General features: G+C 39.6%; 1 protein-coding gene across 11 annotated transcripts in view; it reads right to left on the bottom strand.

The window, feature by feature from the left end:
- The window catches only part of MYCBP2 (MYC binding protein 2), a 253,443-nt gene that overhangs the window by 191,675 nt on the left and 37,070 nt on the right, over window positions 1-24,698 (bottom strand). For all 11 annotated transcript variants that reach the window (XM_075562947.1, XM_075562949.1, XM_075562951.1 and 8 more), the window contains exons 4-8: window positions 16,202-16,355; window positions 10,408-10,604; window positions 5,732-5,974; window positions 5,450-5,521; window positions 3,276-3,372 (exon numbers count right to left, since the gene is read on the bottom strand). In XM_075562947.1, coding sequence (XP_075419062.1) covers window positions 3,276-3,372; window positions 5,450-5,521; window positions 5,732-5,974; window positions 10,408-10,604; window positions 16,202-16,355 — 763 coding nt within the window. The remainder of the gene's footprint in view (window positions 1-3,275; window positions 3,373-5,449; window positions 5,522-5,731; window positions 5,975-10,407; window positions 10,605-16,201; window positions 16,356-24,698) is intronic.

The raw sequence follows: 24,698 nt of genomic DNA, 5'->3' as shown, positions 1-24,698 counted from the left end.
GGGTCACAGAAAAATACAGATAGACCTACAGCTTCTGTATTTGAGGTCTATGGTATCCAACTACAGATATACCTTGCTTTATAAAATAAAATGCAAAACTGGTTGTACAATTTTTTACTTGTAAGTTCAATGCTTATTTCCAGCCATGTATTTTGCAAGCTCTAAACCTTTGAAAGGCTCATTCTTAATAGAACGAACAAATCTATTCAGACGCATCTCTTTTAGGCAATAAGTAATCATGTGTCTTGGCCAGAGGCTCTTCCCTTATCAGAATGCACGTATCTCTGTGGAACAGTGTACTGTATGTACGCTGCAATCAGCAAAACCCACCAGCTCAATTGAAACAAGGGATACCTGTACCACAGAAGTACCACTGAAACAGGGGTTAGTAAACGCTACTTATAAATAACATGAGACTACAAGCAAAGTCTAACATCTCGGTATCCTTTGGGGGGACACCGGGGGACAAACAAACAAACGTTTAGCAAGCAAGTATAAAAAAGCACACACATTTCCCAAAATAACTGCAGGGAACTAGGATGAATCTCTCCATTAATCACAATTACCAGAAGAGACCAAGTTTCTATTTGCACCTGAATCAATGAAACATTCTGTTTCTAGAATGCAGTAATGGAGACCCCCCCCCCCCACCCAAATAAACTGGATTACACCATATCTTTGCCCAGGAGCTTCATACTAGCATACTTCCTTATTATAAATATGCAAAACACAGGCAGACCCTTACCAAATAGAGAATTCAGTGATCACAAACTGGAAATAAAACTGGGAGACAAGGCCCACTGGAAGCCCAAGAGACTTGGTAATCAAAGAGAGGAGAAATCGAAAGAAAGAGTTCCTAGTCCACTGTACAGAGTACAAAGAGGCACAAGAAAGATGCTTCTCAAGCTTTAAGCAGTAAGATTTTAAACTAAAAAGCAAAGAAGAAAAACTCATTATAATTTCAGATCAATGCAGGGGTGAGGGGTAAGTGGCGCAATGAGAGTTGCAAAAAGACTCTTGTTCTGAGGCAATCTGTCACCAGAGGTGAAGAGTAAATGACATAAGAACACAATTTAAAAGGGGTGCTGAAAAATAAAGGATAAAATGACAATTAACAAACAAACAAGAGAATGTTTTCAATTCAGCAATACTATACTAGATTGAAAATCATGGGTTTTTTTCTTTCAAGTTGGAACGTGACGCTCAAGGCATTATAAACCTGATATTGACTTCTGCACCTTCTTTGAAGGGAAGGGTGGTGGGCAGCTGTCCCTACTTAGGGGAGAGGGGATACTGTAGACCATGCGTCCCAGGTGCAAGCATGGGCAGGAAGGTGGCAGCTTCTTTCAGGCTTGTAGGCGGTTTTCTTGTCTTGTGACTTCAAAAGGATTTCCTTTGATTCTTTCCTTCAGGGATGGGATAAGACCTTATCTTCAGAAAAATCTGGGGAGTACCAACCAGTGCAGGGGACACACGCTATCCTCCAAAGATTGGTCCGTTCTTCTCCACAACACAGTGCAAGTTTGTAACACAGCAAAATGCAGTGCCACCCTCCCGTTACTCAAAGTTGCATTTCACTTGATAAAATGATGCTGAGGGATTTACGTGGAAAGGGGGGTGTTTTAAAATCAATTTTCAATCATGGTGGAAAAAAATACAGCAGTGATCATGTCACTCGCAATCTCCGTTAGTAGCCAGGGCTTCTTGGAAGTAAATCCTTTATAATTTTCATCCATTTCAGGGATGGGAGGGTGAAGGAGATTTTTTATCAAAACTTAGAAATTTTGTTCTGGAACATTATCCTGAAACACTTACTTACACAAAGAGATCGCTCTGAGAGTGATTCTCATTACAATGTAATTTATCACAGCAACAAAAAAACGAAAACTGAATTCTGTTCAACCTTATTGATCAATGGAACCTATTGTCTGACATTAAAATGATGTACAGCAAATTATTTAATGGCATGGAAACACGTTCAGAATTGTAAGGGAAAGGACGAGCTTCACAAAAAGCAGTACTAGAGCATGATCACAGTGCACACGCAGACACACAGGAAAGAAGAACATACTCACAAATGCTAACACGGTTCACAGTCAGGAAGTGGGTTATACGTGGTTTTGATTTTACTCCCTTTTTCTCCTATGATTTTTTTCAGACAAACATGATTACTTTGTATAAATGCTTTAGGCTACATGGTATTAAAACTTACATCTGTAAAATGATCAGAGACACAGCCCAAGATTCATAATGAAAACTACCGTACAGGCTCAACTGCAAACAGACACAAGGTAAAATGGCTTTTTATATGTCAACCTGTTTTCCAAAGCTGCCAGGTGTATGAAGGGGACAACAAAAATGTAACATTTACCTTCGCGCGGTGTCATGTAAACTTATTTGGGTAACCTAGCAATGTTCACGTAACTGTGTGACGGGGCTACGTTTTCTAAATGTAAAACAGTAACAAGCAGCCTGGGAGCCACAGCCTTCTCCTGTGCTCCTCGGAGCAGGCTTCTCAGTACTTTCCGACGGGCAAGTGCCCGAAGTAGCACTGCTTGTGGATTACCTTCAACTTAGTGGCAGTCACATTACACTGTCAGCGTGCTAATGGAAATGAGCCACTTCCCAAAGGGTAAGCAAGTTTAACAGACCTTCCGATGGGAAAATATTTCCTGCCTTTGCTCAGTGCTACACAAAAGTTGAGATTTACGATCGCCATGTAAACAGCCAGGACTGTGATGATGAATTAAGGCTAAATGAACTGTGTCCGACGTCCTCCACCAGAGTTTGATATAAAGTGCTAAGTGACGGAATTGTTTAACAAATGCCAATACACTCTTAAACTTGTCTCGGAAAACATTTTTTTTTAAAAAAGGAAAGCTCAAAGTGTTATGTTGTTACAAAAAAAATACACAGAATATTCTTTGAAGCAAGTCACCAGAGAGCCAATGGGCATAAGAACAACAAAGTGATATTGCAGGAATTTATCAGTTGAGAGTTGGGGACGAGGGGTGGAAAGGAATAAAGTTAACAGGTGGGCAACATTCTGAAAACAAATATGAAAACTATTTATATGAAACGCCTGCTGCCTATTGCCCTCACATGCATTTAACTTCACATAGACTATAAAATGTTTTGCATTGTCAAAAAATTTGACATCTCTGTAAGCAAGCACACTATTTCCTGCTAAGCGTTTTTTACATGTTTAAATGTACTACATGCACATGTACTAAAGCCACTTGTGAAGAAAAACAGTAACTAGTGGAAGACCATACCTGGTAACATTACAGTGCCATCTTGTTCCAAGGTTTCCGGACTTATCCGTATGGCTGTCATGCTGTGGTTATTCACATCTCTGTACAATAAGTAACCCTGACGACGACAACAAAGACATTTTCTTGTGTTATGCATTAAAATATTTCATAAATGACCAACTCAGCAGCAAATGCAGTCAGACAAGCCCAGGGACAGTTTTTGGAGGCACATGAAAACATCAACACAATGTCAATAAGGAGTGACACAGGGGCCACAGCAATGAGCTCAAACCTGACAAGCGTCAGGATAGCACAGGACTGTGCCGTGTTTCCCTCCGCTGTGCAGGGGCTGCTCTGAGTCAGAACTGACTTGACGGCACCTGACAAGAAGTGATGTCTACAAACAAAAGAGGATGTGCATGCTTTACTAGGAGTTGACCACACATGATTTGGGAATCAATTAATATCTATCACATTCTCAGATGCATGTAAATGGTAGACTACATAGGACAAGATAAGTATTTTTGCTTAACATGAATATCAGTTATCAAGAAAATAATAAAAGTGGCCACGATTACTTGAAAGCACAACTGAAATATCATTTCAAAGTTGCCATTTCAAGATGAAGAGTGTAGTGGTTTTCGATGCCCAAAGTACTGCTGGCCATGATTTCTGTAAAAAAAAAGTTTTCCATGCATGCTTTCTTAGCATAACAGGTAGCCCCCCACCCCCACCCCCCCGCTGCCACCAATAAAAGAAAGAAAAAAACCCAAAAAAACTGGATGAGACACTTCAAAACATGCTGTGTCTTAAAAACAATCACTGACTGATGAATCTGCTAAAACAAACTTTAGAATCTCCTACCTAGTTGGGATAGCAGGATTATTTTTTATGTAACAACCAATTATTTCTGTGGCCTCTAAAATGCACTGATAATTTTTAGTTGATGCTGACAACAACCCTATGAGCTGGGCCCCGTGGGTGTGCAGGGGCATCTTCATTGTACTCCTTCCCACAAGGGAGCTTTCTGGCCTCTTGGTTCCATCTTCCATTTGCTCCCCTCCACAGAGGAGAGGGGACACGGCGGATTGCTGTCTCTACTGAAGAAGCGCAGCCCCGTTTGGCTGAGGGCTGAGAATGAGATGAAGAAAGCAGCCTGGCTTAGCTCTCTCCTCTCTTTGCGGATGCTCTGTCATCCGTGGTCCCCTGTGCGGCTGGCACGCCGTGAACTGTCGGCCCACAATGAGCTGGATGCCTGCAAGCCCCGGGCGCCGACTGAGCATGGAGAACCTACCAGATGTATTCTCCAATTCCGATTTCCTCACCAGAAAGGTGACACGGATTACTATCTAGAAACCCACATAAATAAGAACTCCAACAGGAAGCATTTTGACCCATTTACAGATGTTAAACAACAGAGGGCCAAATAAGTAACTGGATTTTCAAAAATCACACAGTTTACAAGAGCAAGGCCAGAACTAAAAGGTAACCTCTTGTGGATTCTAGGCGAACGATGTTTACACGATGCCAGACTGTTTCTAAGAAACCGTGAGGGTTCAGTAGGTAAAACCCTGGGCTGTTTACCACAAGCAGTGATTCAGATCCACTCACTAGCTGCTCCACGGGAGAAGAAAGATAGGGCTGTCTGCCTCTGAAAGACTTACAGTTCCAGAAGGTGCAGGTAGCAGTTCTACAGAGTTGCTATGAGTTGAAACTGAACAGGCTGTAGTAGGATTGGTTGTTTTTATACTGTTGTTTGTGTTTGTTTGTTTTTAATGGGAGCCCCAAGGTGGTAGTTAGGCCCTCAACTGCTAAATGAATGCCTAGTGTACTGAGTTAGCCTAGAAGCACCTAGAAAGACCTGGAAGGCTACCAAACAATCAGCCCCTGAAAACGTTGTGGAGCGTGGCTCTGACCTGACAAACCTGAGGTCTCCCGGAGTCAGAGCTAGTCCAATAGCAACTGTTGTCTTTTTAACACTACACACACACACACACACACACCACGTGGCACATGGGGGTGGGGTGGTCAAAAATTCATGGAAAACTCCCTTATCTTGCTATGTACTTGTTGAAGCCCCTACCATTATGCATATACCATTTCTGTTCAAACAGGAACAACCACAGGTACAAATACAAATTACATGTTTTTACAATTTATGAAATAAGTTTGACTTATTAAGTATATTCTCCTACCTGAGCATACCCTAACCAAGACTTTTTTTCTTTTCTGTTTCTGATGCGGGATGTAGAATTATATATATGGCCCTGCAAAATAACAAGTATTAGTCTGTGAGCAGATTGATACTTAAAAATTACGGAAAATAATACTAACAGCCGCATTATATTTAATGTACACACTTCAATTAAATTATTTAAATTAGGTGGTTCTCTAAAGAGGCTAGAAATAAGAACACAACTTATCAACATGGGTCTCGGTCTGTCCGTAATTAAGAATTACTGAAAGGGCAGCATTACCCTGACGGTCCCACTGTATCCGGAGCCGATTTTGTATAAGCCATCTTTGCATAAGAGATAAAGAAAAAATCCATCATTCTGAAGGAGGCATTGATCATCTTCATCAACAGATATCTCTTTTAATGGCCACTTGTGCATCAAAGCTGCTTTCTTAATGCCATTGCTAAACCATTCCTGAATCTGAATTTTTCCCACCAAAACGGCTTGTACACTTCTCTGGAGCGAATTTAGTATTGTTGGCACCTAGACAATAGAGAAGAAAAAAACAAACAACAACCAGAAATAGAAGCATTTTTTGGGGGAAGGCAAGACATTTTTGTAATATGTAAGCATTTATAAGAGAAATTATTTAGAATAATGGTGTTTGGCATATGAGTAAAAAAAGAAAATTAAACTTATTTTCAGACAAATGTCTATGGTCCCTTGGTTTGGCGGTTTAGGGTCATGGTTTCATGGGGCATCCTAGTTAATTGACCTAGACAATGTGTTTACTGCTTGTGTTCTACAGCCTACTTTGAATACTGTCTGGAAGGATCTTAAAGGCTCCAGAGCACAATTGGTCTCTATCCTCCTGGAACAACCAAGGGAGAAGGAGAGTTGGAATAGAGGGAGGACATGGACTGTGCCTATGGCCTCCTTTGCCATGTGACAAAACTGGATGATGATATGAACTGGATGGATGCCCTGCTAGTATTACTGGACATTTTGATTAAAGATTCCAGAGAAGAATCCTGATTAAAAGGGGGAAAGCAAAATAAATAAATAAATAAAGACACAAATCTCAAGCTGATAAAAAATATCAAATCCACGGACAAGGTTTTAACCAGATCTATTATTTTGATCTCCTACAGTCAGCTCCCCAATACTCTGTTTGGTATCCAGTTTACTATTACCCGTCAATTATGGTTAGAGGGAAGACACAGAGGTTTACCATATATACTCGAGTATAAGCCGACCCGACGATCCGCAGAGGCACCTAATTTTACCACAAAAAACTGCATTACAAATGGGCTAAAAAACTCAGCTTATACTTGAGTGTATACGGTATTTTACGTGTAGATCTCACAAATGTATCTTCGGCTTCTACTGCGGTCCGTAGACTTCTACAAACCAGAATCTCATAATGTGAGCACTGGTAGTATGCCCTCTTTTGGTTTTGCATTACATAATTTACAATCCTTGAGTCATGCATGTTAGTGTGCCTCCATGTGGGCTTAGCTGACATCTCGTAGTTGGAAGCATGTCCTTCAAGACCCCAGACGCTATTCTATCTGATAACTGTTTCTAATTTCTTCCCCACACTGTGCTGTAGCATCCATACCTTCTCTGTTTCCTTCATGAGGGGGGTGTCAAGCAGGACTATGTTGTAAGAACTAATTGTTCCTCAACTGGAGCTAGAATTTAGTGAGTCCAAATCCGTTCCTGGATCTATTTCTTTTATCTGCTTCTGGCTCCTCTTAGAGACTTCCTTGATATTTATGGCAGAGAATCTAACAATTGTACAATACTTTTTCATGTGATTGAACTATGGAATGGTAGGATATCTGTATTAGTTACCAATAAGGTGGTTTAGAAATATATATACATAAAGGGGTACTAAAAGGGGGGGGGGGAAGCTTTTGTAGTACACATTTTTCCAGAAGGCGAGCATCAAGCAACTTGTTCTTAGTGCACCCAGTGGCATCGCCTGGGAAGGTTCTCTCTGGTCACTGTGAATTTTTTCTTAAAAGCGGTTTCCCTCAAACCTCACTTTTGTGATGGCTGATTTAAAGAGAACAGAACGCTGCTGTGAAATTTTGTTTCCTGCTCCGGAAAAAATGCAGCAGGAACTGTTGTGATGTCGAACATAGATTACAAAGACAGTGCTATGGGAAAAACTCAGGTGGTAGGAATGGTTTTCTCATTTCAAAAAGATGAAATGTCGACTGATGACAAACCTTGTTCTGGATATCTGTCAACCTCCCAAAAGGATGAAAATGTCGACAAGACTAATGATGGGCCATTGAAGAGGGGGAGAAGTTATCTGGACTATCGAGAGTTCGGTTCACTGAATTTTAACGGATTTGGGAATTAGAAGGGTCACTGCGAAATGTGTGCCTCGGGTTCTGACTGGCCAGAAAAAAAGAGCATCGAGTGGAAGGAAACATGCTGTGCTTTGAAAGAACAGCTCCAAAGTAACCAGACTTTTTCCAAGGTCATTACTGGTGATGAGATACGATGCTATTCTTACTACCGCAAAAGCAAACATTAATCAAGCCATCATCACCTCACCAAAAAAATAAATAAATAAAAACTCAAGTGAAATCAAAGGTCCAAACAATGCTCGTTTGTTTTTTTTGATGTGAGGGAGCTAGTGATTTGTAGTATGTTCCACCAGGTCAAACTGTTAATCAAGCTTTCTATTTAGAGGTCTGAAAAGATTGCCTAACAGTGTATGACAACAAAGGCCTGATTTGTGGCAAATGGGGACTGGTTTGCTACCACAACAATACACCTGCTCACACAGCCATCTCAGTGTGCTCGTGTGGGATAAAAAGCAGCACAAGCCTCTCTTGCCCCATGCGCCTGACTCACGTGACCTCACTCCATGCAACTTCTTTTTGTTTCCACAAATACAGAGGGACATGAAAAGACAGCGATTTGATGACATAGGAAAAGTGAAGGGGAAACTGAGGGAGGTGCTGTCAGCCATCCAAACAGATGAAGTTTGAAAAAAAAAAATGTTTCCAAAAGAATGGAATTTCACATTTTACAAATGTCTTGTATTGGTGAGAGGACTTTGAAGGTAATAAGGTAGTTTTATGAAAAAAATGTAAATACACAGTTTTAAAAATTTTTTGGTTTTGGGGGGTACCCCCTCGCATATCACATCCAAAGATGGGTAACTTGTACATTTTACTAAAAACACTGAAGTATGAATCTCTCTCACAAGTACCAGGTAAGCTGCAATGTGTATATGATAACATATATTATAGCCCATAATACATAATAGTATATATTATTAAAATTCATTCGCCTGTTTTTTTCTCTCTCTCTAAGGTGGCTAGTAAAAAATTTTAATTACATCTATGGCTTACATTAATTTCTATTGAAGTGCTATTCTAGAAAACAAAGCTTTCAAAGGGACACTAGACCCAACGCTCATTGATATATATGTTCTGCCAAAATGTTATATACATACTATATCCTGAATAACATAAATATTATATAGTTGTATTTCACATACTATATATTTTATATTAAATATATTATATAGAATATATTATACATATATAAATATATATATAAAATCAAATATTTCCCTTAGCTCAAGTTTTTAGAAAGAGACCAGAAATAGGAAATTGAATTCCCTAAACAAATTGAGATGTTAGTTATATATTGCCAATGGAAGATTTCGCCCCCTTCCATGCAGGCTCAAGCCAATAGAAAAGAAGCTGATAAATAGGAGCCAAATAATAAAGAACATTGTAACCTTCAACATAGGGCTTTGACTGGAGTTGGGAACAGGGAGGATAAGGAAAGATTATAAAGAACTTTAGGGGTTCAGTCTGGGACCTAGTAGATTTGCTTCATTTCATTGAGCTATAATTAACATATCATGCAATTCAATAGTTCACACACATCAAAAAGGGTTGTACAATCAACTTCAGACTCAATAGTTCAACTCGGGACTCCATAGTTTTGTGTGGCCTAGTGTCTGGCACAATATTAGAGCTGGATAAATCTAAATCCAAGTCCTATCCCTGTTATCAGACAGTGTCCTACTGCTAAACTTCTTTCTCCCCGCAAATAGTTCACTCTTACTCTCAGTTCCAGGTCTTAAAGGCACAAGGACACCTGGAACATTCTCTTCCCACCCCACAATACCAACATCTTCTCCTTCGCCACTCAGATCTCACTTCCAATCCACTAGGAGGGTTTCCCTCAACCTCATTTATGAAGCACTGCTATTGGCTCCAAGACTAAAATGATCACCCTAGAAGTCCAATAAGTTCAAGTGTTTATGGTCAAGATTCTATTAAGATGTGGTATATTATAAGCAGTTCTTTGCATCGCTTTACTAAAACTTCAGAAACGTTTATACATCATAAACCATATACAAACTTGAACATTTGCAGACTCCTTTAAGGGTTTCTAGAACACGGCTTGAAAAGCACAGCATCTGACACACTTTAAAGTAACTACATGCCATAAAAAGGAGCCAGCGGACTGGAGGCAAGGCAGACAGAGGAAAGACTGAGAGTGCAAGTTTAATCAGCAGACTGCCACAGAAAATGACCCATCGACTCCTGGGGCTGTTGTTGGCAGGTTTGGGGCTGCCCTTCCATCTGTCCTGGATGCTGTAGTCAGGTCAAGGAAAGGCAGACGACAGCAGGGACTTAAACAACATCTTCTTATTCTATTTCTAGGACATGCAAAAGAATTAAATTGGGTGTGCCCATAAGGAGCAGTGTACCTCTCAACCCTGAAAATGATGAAAAGCTTATCCCACAGGTATTAAAGCTTAAAATGCCTTAAACTAAAGGAACTCAGACAAAAATCAATGCTGGAGAAACCATAATCATTTAATCAAAAGTAGAGCAGATTCAGACTATAGCCTTTCCTTTCCATCGACAACAGGTCCATATTTAGATGCCATATAAAGGATTTTCTAAGCAGCAGTACGGATGAGATACCTGAATAGTTTGGCAAGCATGGCTGCCATTGTTGGTGAGGATAGCAGAAATAGCTTGAAGAGTCCTTCCTGTTTCTCCCCAGGCAGCCACCAGACTGAAGAGACAAGCACAGGAAAGTGCTGTCAGGGACTGCCCCGTGCTGTCATTCATCCCAGTACTCCGAACAGTGATTTCCAAAAGGAGCTGAAAGAGAGACTCTGTGGATAAAATATAACTCAATTATATTCATTGCGCATACACAACAGCACATGCTGATTTCTTTATACCTCGCCTCATTACAAAAACTACCAAAGACAGTTAAAACAGTTACTTTGGATGCATCCCTTTCTGCCACTACTCGCTGTCATTGACTGATTCCAGCTCATAGCAGCCCTGTGTGCAATTTCTGAGAGCGTAGTTCTTTATGGGAGCCTCGCCTTCCTCCGGCAGAAGAGCTGGTGGGTTTGAACCACTGACCTTGTGGTTAGTAACCCAATGTTTAACCCACCGTGCCACCTCAGGCTCAGTTCCTTTCTGGTTACCCTTTCTCCCCAAATGCTAAAACACTTAGATAATAGGGCCTTAGAAAAAAATCAGTTCAACATCAAAATTCTGTAAATAAAGCAATGAAATCTTCCCAAAGTCATTTAAAACTGACTTTTCTGTAGGCATTCACACATCCAAGAAATTCCTTCTATCAGGCCACTGATTACTCATTGCCCTTCTTGTACCTTTTAGATTAGGATATGGGCTCCTTAAAATGTTAACTGTCCAGAAACTTTCACATTTTCAAAACAACAAGAGATTATGTACACAATACACCACAATCTGTCTTAATAGTAAATCAGTTTTGTTGTAACGTAAGAGCAGTTCACAGTTTTAGGCAAAGTACGGAGTCTGTTTTATGCCTAGCGAAAAGCTACCTCCAGGCCAGTAAGAGCGATGTCCTCTTTGAAAGCAGTGCTTCTCAATTTTGGATACTCTATGGCAGTGGTTCTCAACCTTCCTAATGCCACGACCCTCTAATGTTGTGGTGACCTCTCATGTTGTGGTGCCACCTCTCATGTTGTGGTGACCCCCAAACATAAAAGTATTTTCGTTTCTACTTCATAGCTGAAATGTTGCTACTGTTATGAATCGGGTGACCCTGTGAAAGAGTCGTTGGGCCCCCAAAGGGGTTGTGACCTACAGGTTGAGAACTGCTGGTGTAATGTATAATGAAACTGGGTAAACAGAAGTTAAAAAAAGTTTCTCCAATCATGAAGCCACTTACAGGCATGAACCGAAAATGTTACACCAAAAAATCCATAATGGCCAGAAGGGGTCTCCACAAAAGAGTCCCTGGAAAACTACCATCCAACAAGATTGAATGAAGGGACTTTCAATGGATACTTCCTCCGCGAAAGGAGAGGAGGCTTCGAAAGTATGTAGAGTGAAGAATCAGAAAGAAGGGGTGTCAAGGAAAATGATTTTAAAAACTGAAAGGTGAAGAGATAATAGAGGAAAGGGGAAAGTACGAGCAAGAGAAAGATTAATGTATTATCATCCACTGAAAACTGACAGGTCAGGCATAGTTCAGAGAAACCTGGGAGTCATCCTTTACCCCCAGCTTAGCTCTCATCTTCCATATCTAATCCCAAATTAAGTCCTATTAAATCTATTTCCTAATTGATTCCTCCACTTATCTATCTCTAGTGCACCACCATTTTCCTTATTCGTGAGAACACGGTATTATCTTAACTAGGTTACTACAAAGGTGTTCATAAGTTATCTCCACCCTTCACTTTCAGGGTCAACGTAAACAGTAGAGCAAAATGCTGGGTTATTCCCTGAAACCCATCCATTCCTCTGTGGATCTCTCTCCTCCCCCACCCTTGCCCTGGTCCTTTCTTCCTCTACTTGTCTCCATCCCTCCATACTCGCTCCTCGTTCATTCACTCATGCTTCCCTTTGCCTTCCTATCCAACTGTCTGTCTGCCCTCCATCCTTTCCGCTACCAATGCTTCTTCCTATTGCTGCAATACTTACTGAATTCTTACACTATAAAAGGAACTACTCTAGGCTGGGGGTGTTAAACAAGACAATGTTTCTACCCTCAAAAATGTTACACTGAAACTGGGGGTAGGGGTGTTCATAAGTCACACAATTTCAGAAAATGCAGACTATAAAAGAAATGACAAAGAGGCAGAGTGGCTTTCTGTTCTGTCTAGATTAACAACCAAACTTCGAAACATGGCTCACAGAGTTTCCAGGGTCTGCTTGCTGCCTCTTCTCACACTGTATCACAACACCCTTCCTCTCCCTTTGAGAGACTAATCATACCAGTATTTTTTCCAACCTTTCTCATTTCTGTCCCCAACCCTTTCTTTCCACACGCTGTTCTAACTCAAACACTTACAACTCGGTCTCCTTCTTTCCATCTTCAAATCTCAAATGCTACGTCTTTAAAAGGCTTGTCATACAATAGCCTCTCAGAACAGATCTACTTCGCTTTATACAATGAATCCACATTTGCAGTCGTGCATGCATCCAAGTGCCCAGTGCTAAGCCACATCATGGTAGCAATGGTGACAATATTCCGCACGTAACATGGGACATGCTGAAAAATTTGTTAAATCATTAAAAAACCAGTAATCCAAAATCTTATATGTGTAAACTAAGGATTTACATTTAAGTGAATAAGTGAGAATATGTATTCTAATCTTAAATTGAAAAGAACCTTTCTTTTTGCTGTTTAAGTAATGCTAAGTAACTCAGGATTCATTTGTAGAGAGACGTTTAATGTACCCTAAGTGGCATGCTGTTCCTGGAGTACTGCAGTTCTGGCGGTGTGAGGAAGGAGACAATACCCAGCTGGAGGGGAGTAACTAATGTGACTGCGATGCGACATTGCATCAAAGGGAAAACGCAGACTGACGTCAACAGACAGGAGGCTTAAAGAAGCAGATTCCTTCTAAAAGCTTTGAGCTGATTAAAAAACACGAAAACTAAGATGAAATGGTCAATGCCCTTTATGAGTAAAATTAATCAAAACGATAAAGAAATTAAAAGTGAAAAGATCAAAGAGAGACCAGAGAACTTGTCAGTACACTACAGGGGAAAACTACTTTCTGTTTTGTTTTCAAGAGCATTTTTATTGTTCTGTCTTACATAAACTAGACACAATAGAAAATGTACAAGAGTTGACACTAGCCATCAGAGTGGTGGAAGATCCAGAAGGGAAGAAATGATGAGCGTGTGACTCAAACTAAGAAATATGGAACGTAGGTTTTAGTGGATATTTTAAGACCCCAATTTGTCAACTGACAAAACAAAGAATAACTACTAAAATAGATCCAAATAAAATAAATCTTCAGTAAAGTGTTATCAAGCTAAGTAGTCTATCCTAACATTAACTGATCACTGTAGCTACTGTAGCAGTAACTAAAATAAATAGTTTTTATTCGGTAGCAGCATTTAATAACATTTATGGGGGCTGGGTGGTTGTTTCTGCAAAGCCCCAGCTTATCTTAATAGTTAGAATTATTATTTTTTAGTCATTTTATTGGGGACTCATACAACTCTTCTCACAATCCATACAGACATCAATTGTGTAAAACACATTTGTACATTCACTGCCCTCATCCTTCGCAAAGCATTTGCTCTCCACATAAGCCCTTGGCATCAGCTCAGTTTCCCACTTCCCTCCTTACTCCCCCCTCCCTTATGAACCCTTGATAATTTATAAATTATTATTTTGTCATATTTTACGCAGTCCGACGTCTCCCTTCGCCCACTTTCTGTTGTCCATCCCTCAGGGAGGAGGTTATACGTAGATCCTTGTAATCGGTTCTCCCTTTCCACCTCAAGAATAATTATTATTACTGCCCCACCAACTAAAAGAAAATAACAAAAATGATCTTACATAAAAGCTAAATCACTATATGTGAAATCGCCCAGTAAGAAAAAAACTAGTCCAAGAGACCTACTGACTGAGAAACGTCCCGGGCAGGGCCCAAATGATGCTATTACGTGCTGATGTTAAGAATCAAGGGCTGGTGCTTCTGAGGATTTTCTTCCACCAGAAACTCTCAACGCACGGCTACCTCTCGAGTCATTTCCGACTCATAGCATTCCTACAGAGACTCCACACCAGAAGTATCTGGAAAACACTAGACTCTTTGAAGGCCCAAGGTTAATATCAAAGAAAGGCAATTTAAAAATTGCTGTTTCGTGGATGAAGGGAGGCGTCGGACAGAGACAAAACAATAATAATTTATAAATTATCAAGGATTCATGGGGGGGGGGGGTTAAAATTGAGGAGCTGATACCAAGGGCTCAAGTAGAAAGAAAATGTTTTGAGAATGATGATGGCAGCAAATGTACAAATGTGCTTGACACAGTGGATGTATGTATGGATTGTGATGAGTTGTATGAGCCCCCAATAAAATGATTTTTTAAAACTTGTTGTTTCTTTTATATTTCTATTCTTTAACAAGGTTAAAGCAAACCCTCCTATATTGTTTGCGGATTATGTGTTGAGTCTGGTGGTACTGCTGGTTAGGCTTAGAGTTGTAACTGTAGGGTCAACAGTTCAAACCCATCAGCGGCTCTCCAGATAAAACATAAGTTTGTCTGCTCCCCAAACCCTCTACAGGGTAGACAGTTGTGAGAAGGGACTTGATGGTGATGAGTCTGTTTGGGTATCAAACTTAGGTCATTTGCATGAAAGGCAAGCTGTCTTAAAATTCAAAGTCTTATTAAAATGAAAATCTAACAACGGTCTTTTATTTTTTTTTAAAGCAAATCTATTTACTTAGTGGAGGTTGCTACTAATTTACAGAATTTATCCACTGCCCAATTAAGGTATTTTGATTTATGAAAAACACAAAAGAATTGTTTAACTGTGCTGTTTTTAATATCGTGTGTCTCCTCATTTTTTAAACAAAATATCCAGGTATGATATGTAAAGTCACAGAAAATGAACGCTATTTGGAGCAAAATGTGAAAATAAACAAATTAAGCTAAATGACTATAAGAACTGAGGGAGAAAGTGGATGGTGTAAGATATGAGAATAACAGTAATTTATAATGTATCAAGGGTTCAAGAGGTCTCTGAGTTACAAAGATTTAAGTCCCCTTACCCATCACTAGGATAATCAAGAAATGTCTGAGCATGAACTGTAACTCTTTGTGCGCGTGCTAAAAAGATAAATAACAAAATAGAGCCAATTCACTAACTTCTACATGTATACTTCAGTGACACGGAGCATGTCCCCATGGTTGTGTGGAGCCTTCACCACTTTCCTTTTCTACATGAATCCACCGCCATCAACAGCAACTTAGTGAACCCCACCCACACCCATGCCTCCTCCCAACCCCTCCCTTCCCCCACCCCTGGGAACCACTAAAAGCTATGGTCTCAAAACATGTGCCTATTGCAAAGACATGGGATCATGTGACATTTGTCCTTTTGTGACTGGCTACTTTCACAGCACATGACATGTTCAAAGTGCACCCATAGTGCAGCACACGTCGGCACTTCATTTCTCTCCATGGCTGAGTGACACTCCAGCACACGCGTAGCCTACCATCTGCTGATGGGCACCGGCTGGCTAGTGTACCCAGTGCTGTAATCAGCACCGGGGTGTGTGTTGAACTATCACTCCGAAACCAAACATTCAGTCAAATACCGTGAGCAAACACTTCCAAAGTAACACCCGTAATCATTTAATTGCCAAAATTACTTAAAGACTGCTGCCACACTGTCCCCTATGTGCTTCTTAAGAGAAGTCATTGCGTTTTAAACCCTCAGGCAATGAGTCTGGACTCTTACCTAGGACCTCCGGGGGCTCCGACTGCAGGCCTTCTGGCTGCTGACCCTGCAGCACATTAAGCAGGGCTTGGAGGCTCCGGAGACACAGGGACGGATGAGAGAACCGAGTCTCCTTGATCAGTTCGAACACTTCGCAGAGCCCAACCTCAATGATCTATCAAGATGGGGGAAGGGCAGAGGACACTTTGTAACACACACGTTTACAATGCTTTCCAGTCAGTTGTGTCGGTGGAGTTATTTCCACAGCAAATGACAAACCAGTATTTGTAATATTAAAGAGGCAAGAACAAAAACAAAACACTTAAAAAGTATGCTTAACCTCAAGATTAGGACAACTTTTATCTAATTATATGAAAGGTTATAACAGTGCCAATGCTAAAAAAAACGTTGTTTAGGCATAATGAAATCTTCATAAACTGTCGTGAAAACTCTGTGAACTAGATGCTGGATTGCATTCACCCGGACGAAATAAACTGTATGAACTTACAAACTTCATTTGGCTGGGCTCAAGTGAAATCTAATACTCTTTGGCAAAGCATATGCTGTCATGACCAAAAATAAAGAGCATAGCACCTATGAGGAGCTTTGAAAAGTTACAGAATAATGGAATTAGAAGACAATGGGGCAGGACTGGGAGGGAGCACCGGAGCTGACTGCACAGCTCATTTTGGGGGTCATTCAACAAGGAGGGGAGGGAGTGCTCTAGGATGTGGTGGTGATTGTACACTTGCTCCTTGACATGACTGAACTACTCAACTGTATGATATGTAAATCATGTGACAAGATAATGGAATTTTTCCTTGAACTTTTTGAAGCCCTCTGTATGTAGTAAAAAGATTTAAAAAGGAGCTGCTCACTGAATATTGGAACAATTGCATTATTATTGATAGATGTGTCCTCTGCTTTAGTAAGATTACCACAAAAAGAATTGAAAACTATCACTGGTACTTTTATCCTGATTATCTGATCACTCCTCATAAGGAGCCACAGAAATCACACATATTAGGGAGCAACCCAGGCAGACTCACGGCTACTGAGTCAATTCTGACTGACAACGACTCTATAAATGGTTTCCCAGGAGCAGGTATGAAAAAGATCTATCTGTACGTCAAGACTGAATAAGTAAAATGAAGTAATAAATACAAGACCACGAAATGCTCTTCTGCAGCAATGTCAACACTTTGCGAATCAGAAGTGTAAGATGACTTTGAGAACAACAACACTTCCATCCAGTCCATGTGGATGCACCACAACCTCATACGGGCTATCAGAGACCACCTCCTCCTCTTTCTAGGAGGACAGCTGGTGAGCTTGAACCGCCAGCCTTGCTGTTTGCAGCCCAACACCTAACCCACAGGCTCTCTTTAGGAGTGTCAATATAAACGTCTGAAGTAACAAATAATTAAAATAAGATTCATGAGTAGAAATGCACCAGATGATTAATGCAAGTGGAATTAATGGAAAAAGCTTCTCTCTGCGAGGGTTTGCTTAATCATTTGTACATAAATATTTCCTAAGCACTTATTTGTACAAGTCACTATATAGGATATGAAGGCATTATACTGAAACTTGTTGTCTAAAAGTTATAATCCAATAGGAAATCATGTAAATATTCTTACCCTGGTAAAGCCTTTGTTTTAGCACATATTATAGACCATTTTTGTTTATATTTTCTTAGCAAATTATGATATCTCTATTAACAAAAAAACATATCTTAGATAGTTTACAATCAATCTAGCCTAGTTCCCGGAACATAGTAAGTATACAATAAATATTTGTTTATTCATTTGTAGGCCAAAAACCGTGGCAACTCAGAAATCTATTTTCGAGAGAGTTAAATGAGTTGCAGGCAAGTAAGTCATCAATATTCTAATATTTATTTGCAAGACTGAATATAACTGAGATAAAACTGAATAATCAAAATAGCTAGCATGATTCTCTTTAGAAAACTGATCTAAAATGATTACATTTGTCCATAGTTTCAATTGATTACATGCACTATGTGATTATATTTTTCATTTGCTAGTTTCTTTTCCCAGAATGGACAAGAAAATAAAAAATACTACCCAAGATTTCCTTCTCTCTAAACATACCATATATACGCGAGTATAAGCCAATCCAAGTATCAATGAAGGCACATAATTTTACCACAAAAACTGCATTAAAAATGTGCTAAAAAAACTCGGTACTCACAAGAAACAGAAATACAGTTTAAAGACCTCCTAAGTTTAAAACATAGTGCTGTATTCTCAGGTCAATGGAAAACTCCTATATGTGAAGAACCGATTCCATTTTTTTTTTTACATCAAGACAAGCTTGTATTAACTTTCTTTTTTTTTTTTAAACAATTTATTAGGGGCTCATACAACTCTTATCACAGTCCATACATATACATACATCAATTGTATAAAGCACATCTGTACATTCTTTGCCCTAATCATTTTCTTTTTTTCTCTCCTCTTTTCCTTCTTTACATTTTATTAGGGACTCATACAACTCTTATCACAATCCATACATATACATACATCAATTATATAAAGCACATCCATACATTCCCTGCCCCAATCATTCTCAAAGCATTTGCTCTCCACTTAAGCCCTTTGCATCAGGTCCTCTGTATTAACTTTCTATGACACGTCTGTACAGGGTCTAGTATGAAGCATTAAGAAAGACAAGACATCAGTTTAAAAAGAGCCCCTCTCAAAACAACAGGAATTCTGCTAAAACTGAAGAACATCCATCATATTTAAGGAACTTGAATGGAAGAATGGTAAAAGCACTGATGTTTTATGAAAAGTTAATGGGGAAAATGACCCAAACAAATCAGCAATTCCATGAAGCACACAGTAGCAGCACATTCACATCAACTTACAAAGAAAAAAATCAAATCTTGGACTGACAACTACCCGCAGAAACAATACCAACAAAATAAAGACATCTCAGTTGGTTCGGCTTACACCATTCTGATTGAAAACTTAAAGTTCATCAAACTTTCCATTTGATGGATGCCAAAAATGTTGCACTCAAATCAGCTACTGAGGAAAACCAATTTTTCAATGGAAATTTTAAACAAATGAGATTAAGATCCTGAAGCATTTCTTAGAAGAGTTGTAAGAGTTGGTGAAAACTGGCTTTACCAACATGATCCTAAAACCAAAGGTGATCAAGAAGCAAAAGCTGGCCAATCAAGAGCAAAGATCAAAGCAACAGGTTTTTGGTGTGCTCAGACATTTTGCTTACTGACTTCCACCAGTGTCCACTCCCCACCAGCACAGGGATGCTCATCCCTGTTACCACACAAGGGCGACTGTGAATGATTTGATGGGGAAGCATTAGCCATCCACTGTACAGTCCTAATTTGGCTCTTTCAGCTATCATTTTGTTTCCAAACTTTAAAAAATCCTTAAAGGACACCCATTTTTCTTCAGTGAACTGAAGAGCTGTTAACTAGAGAAGCACCGTAGTTACCTGAGGAACAGTTAATACTGTAAAAGAGATTGCAATGACGTGGTGAAATTCCCTGGACTCTCAGGTCTTTAGGGATGGATTGCTTATAAACCTGTCTTCACCTTGATGGAACTTATTTTGAGAAATAAGTTTACATTTAAAAGAACTGTTATCTATTAGTGCCATCTTTCCCAATGACTTTTTGAAGTATAGTAAATATATATATATATATATATATATATATATATATATATTTCCTATAGTAATACAGAAAATGTTAAATCTTTTTTTTTGAAAGTGTTAAATCTTGCCAGAATAGTAAAACTGCTTTCTAAATATCCCTGGGTATCCCTCTGATAAGTTTAAGATATAATACAAATGTATGACAATAGGCAACTCAGGTAGGCGTCACAGGACAGAGTATCAGCTGCTCATGGGTCATATACATAAGACCTAATCAACATTAAGACAGTGAATTTCCCACCTGCTTTTCTATACTGGCTCATTGAAATTTGAGGGGTTATTGTTAACTTTTACTTGCTAGTAAGGGGGAAAATGAATTCATTCCCAGAACAGTAGAGTGTATGCCATATAAAGTAAAAATCAAGCTTGTTTTATAATCATTAAATAAATATTGATATTTATCTGTGAATTATAAAAATAGAAAACAATTATGTTTCTTTATGAGGTTTGTCTAAGTAAAGTATTTTGCCACACACAACTGTGCTTATATGCATATGTACACATGTATGAGTATAAAATTGGAAACTGAACTGTAAACTTTGAAGCCTATTTTAGAGTCATTACAAACACACTCCAATTCTCTCCTTCATAAAAATAGTGCAAAAAGAGAAAAAATACACTGCAAATACAGTATGAACTACCTGCACGTAAATAAATATTTCCTTTAATTTAGGAATAGAAAAAAATAGATAAAACAAAGAAAAACTAGTTTTGGGGGGACATAGGATATAAGAAGTGATCTTCCTCTTTATAAAGTTTTTAATTTACATATTATCTACATACAAGAAATATGTAGTGCTTTGATCATTTAAAATATCAAAAATGACTTTCAAATAGAACAGTAACTAACTACATATTAGAAAACCATTACGTTTCAATTCATTCTATAATAAGATAACTATCCACCAAAAGGTCTTCTTCCCTGCTCTTCAGAATAGACCCATGAATTTACATGTACAAGGAGTCCAGGCAACATACAGAGTTGTGCGTTGGGCTGCTAACCAGAAGGGAAGCTGTTTGACTCCACGAGTTACTCCCAGGGAAAAAGATGAAGCTTCCTACTCCATGAAGATGTATAGCCTTGGAAACCCAAAGGAGCTGTCCCACAGGGTGTCACTATGAGCTGGAATAGACTCAGTAGTAGAGGATTTGGGTTTTTGCTTTTTATTACTTCTGAATAACTAGTACTATAAGCTCGCCCCACCCACATGTAGTACAGTAGTGGACTGTATATTACTGGGATGCTAGAAACGATGCCATCAGTTTCTAAGATGCCAGCAGGGTCACCCAGGCCGAACAAGTGTCAGCAGAACTTCCAGACTATGAAGAAAGAAGAGGTGCCCACTTTTGAGATATTGGTCACCAAAAACCTTCTGGATAGCAGCAAACCAGTATCTGACATATTTCTAGAATATGAGCCAGTCAGGTTGGAAGGCAATCAAAATATACTGCCACCTCACAGCTAGAGATAGCAGGGTTGAATTTTAAAGCATCAATGATTTCTTCATAGCTAATTTTTTTTTATAAATGATGACTATTCACAGGGTTTTCACCAGAAAATTTCAAGGGACAGTTTGAGAAGACAAAATAAATTGCTGTAATGAAACCTGCAAAGACTAGGAGTTAAAAAGTCAAATGGGAAGAAAATAGTCAACATTTCTCAGGTAGAACTATCTGGAGAAAAATTCAAACCTACAGTTGCAATGCTGAAGGACTGTATGGGCAACTATTGAATGATGCAGAAATATCCCAAAAAAAGTGGAAGGAAGACAGTCAGTGGACCAGGAATGACTGGTGATGTTACAAGGTAGCCTATGCCCAAGGACTGATGCTACAGAAGGAAGAAGCCCGCACTACACGGAGACACGTGTGACCAACAAAGGTTCCATGACAGAATACCAACTGAAATATTTCAAAAGACTAATATAGCACTGGAAGCGCTCATTAATCTACAGCAAGAAACCTGGATGCCAGCGAACTGGCTAGCAGACTGGAAGATATCCATATTTGTGTCCACTCCAAAGAAAGATGATCTAACCAAATGCTGAAATTATCCAGCAGTATCATTAATATCACTTGCAAGTAAAGTTTTTCTAACGATAAATCAAAAAGTAGTTGCAGTAGTCGGCAGGAAAGAAGCTGTCAGAAGTGCAAGTCAGATTCAGAAGAGGACATAGAACAAGAGATATTAGTGCCAGTATCAGATGAATCATATAACAAGGGAAATCAGTGCCGGCCAAGAATACCAGAAATATGTTTGCTTGTATTTGGTTTCTTGGTTTGCAGGGCTAAGGGCACGACTTCATAGGGCACTCCAGTTAACTGGCATAAAATGTTAATACTTCCCTTCTACCTCATACCTGAAGCCCTGGTCACACATTGGTCTGTTAACCAGGTTGGTAGTTCAAAACAGCCAGAGGCTCTTCAAGGGGAAAAATAAGGTTTTCCACTCTCGGAAAGAAGTATAATCTTGGGAAAGAATTAGGAGGCAAAGGGCATTTATAGAGGTCTAAATACAGGCATGTACATATGTAAATATATTTATATATAACAATAAGGAAATAGATCTATGTACATATATTTATATGCTAAGTATGAATGTAGCAGACGGACATTGGGCCTCTACTCAAGTACTCCCTCAACGCAAGAATGCTTTGTTGTAATAACCTGACATTCTGTAATGCTCACCTCCCAACATGATCACTGAAGACAAAGTGGGTACATAAGAAAATGTGGTTAAAAAAGATGATGGTGCCCAGCTATCAAAAGATACAGCATCTGGGATCTTAAAGACTTGAAGATACACAAGGGCCATCTAGCTGAGAAGCAACAAAGTCCACATGGAAAAAGCACACCAGCCTGTGTGATCATGAGGTGTCGATAGGTATCAGGCATCAAAGACCCAGTACAAAAAATCATATCAATGTGAATGAGTGGGAGCAAAGAGTGGACACCCAAAGCCCATCTGTAGACATTGGACAGAAGGGTCACAAGGAAGAGACAAGCCAGTCAGGGTGCAGTATAGTGCCAATGAAACACAACTTTCCTCTAGTTTTTTAATGCTTCCTACCCCCACAATCATGACCCCAATTCTACCTTACAAATCCGGCTAGACCAGAGCATGTACACAGGTACAGATAAGAGCTAGAAACACAGGGAATCCAGGACAGATAAACCCCTCAGGACCAATAATGAGAGTAGCAATATCAGTAGGGTAAGGGAAAGGGTGAACCAATGATCGGCATATACCCTCCTCCCAGGGAGACAGACAACAGAAAAGTGGGTGAAGGGAGACATTAGTCAGTGTGAGACATATTAATATATCAAAATAATATATCAAGGGTTCATGAGGGAGGGGAAAAATGAGAAACTGATACCAACGGTTCAAGTAGCAAGAAAATGTTTTGAAAATGATGATGACAACATATGGACAAATGTGTTTGACACAATGATGTATGGAATGTGTTAAGAGCTGTACGAGCCCCCCCAAAAAAATGATTTTAAAAAAATAATTATAATCTTGGAAAGCCAGAGGCGGTTCTACCATGGGTCACTATGAGTCTGAACTGACTTCATGGCACAGGACTGAGCAGGTGTTTCAGTCTGTAACTGACTCTCTGACACTAACAACAAGGCAGGGGTAAGAAAGTCTCTTTAAAAATGATCAGTGATTACTAAGTCATAGAACACGTCCCAAAAAGTCCTATTAGATTTAACTTCTAAACATACAGAAGGGAAACAAATAAATTTTGTTTGTTTGAGAGGAGATGAACAGGCAATGCCACACATGCAGAAAGGAAGGAGGGAGATGAACAGGCAATGCTACACATGCAGAAAGGAAGGAGGGAGATGAACAGGCAATGCCACACATGCAGAAAGGAGGGAGGAACAAGAGAAGGAAACGGATAAAACGACAAAGGCATTTGGGTAGCAGTACAAAAAGGGTCAAACAGAAAACACAGCATTTCTCACCTGGCCTCAAATCCCCATCACCTCAAACCTCACAGCCCGACTGCTTTCTGTGAGCCAGTCTTTCATGTCTGCAGACAGCTGTCCAAAGCCTCACCTGAAAAAGTTATTCCGAAGCCTATGCCCAACCCAGGGCTCCACCCCGACGTCTCCTTTATGAAGGCATCTCATTGTTTCTTTCCCTCCCTCTTTCATCACATGATCTCACTCCAAACGTTTCCTTTCTTTGGCTGCATGGCATTTCTTAATAAATTTAAGACTTCCTGGGAAAGTAACTCAAATGTGTGTGAGCATATTCTCTTAACATGTGTAACTGCCATTGTCATGCATTTATTGAACGTTTACATTACATCATGCCACGAACTATTCTCTCAAACACTTGACATCCATTAACTCGTTTGGTCTGCAATACTTAGTGAGGTAAATATCATTCACATTTTACAGATGGGAAAGTCAAGGTAGAGAGACCAAATAGCTTTCATAGCCCATACAGCAAGACTTGCTTTATTATTGTGTGAGTATCTGACAATGCAGGAGGGCTTGGCTGCTAGCTTCAAACCCGCTCACCTGCTCAATGGGAGAAAGCTCTGATGATCTGCTTTCACAAGGACCACAGTCAAGAAAACCAGAGGGGGCAGATCTACTCTTTCCCACGGGGCTGCTGTTAGTCAGAGTTGACTCAACAGCATAGAACAAGACACAAACCCAGGCAGTCTGATTCCATAACCCACTTTCATAATCACTGTTTTGCCTTCCAATGGGTATGTGATGAAAAACAAGCTTACTTGCTTACGTACAAACTTATTCACTTGTGCTATTTGATTTTAATTTCCTTTAC

This window comes from Tenrec ecaudatus, chromosome 11, assembly GCF_050624435.1.
Source record: "Tenrec ecaudatus isolate mTenEca1 chromosome 11, mTenEca1.hap1, whole genome shotgun sequence".
NCBI lineage: Eukaryota > Metazoa > Chordata > Mammalia > Afrosoricida > Tenrecidae > Tenrec > Tenrec ecaudatus.
Note: the sequence above shows the minus strand (reverse complement) of the source record. Positions and strands in the feature narration are given on the sequence as shown.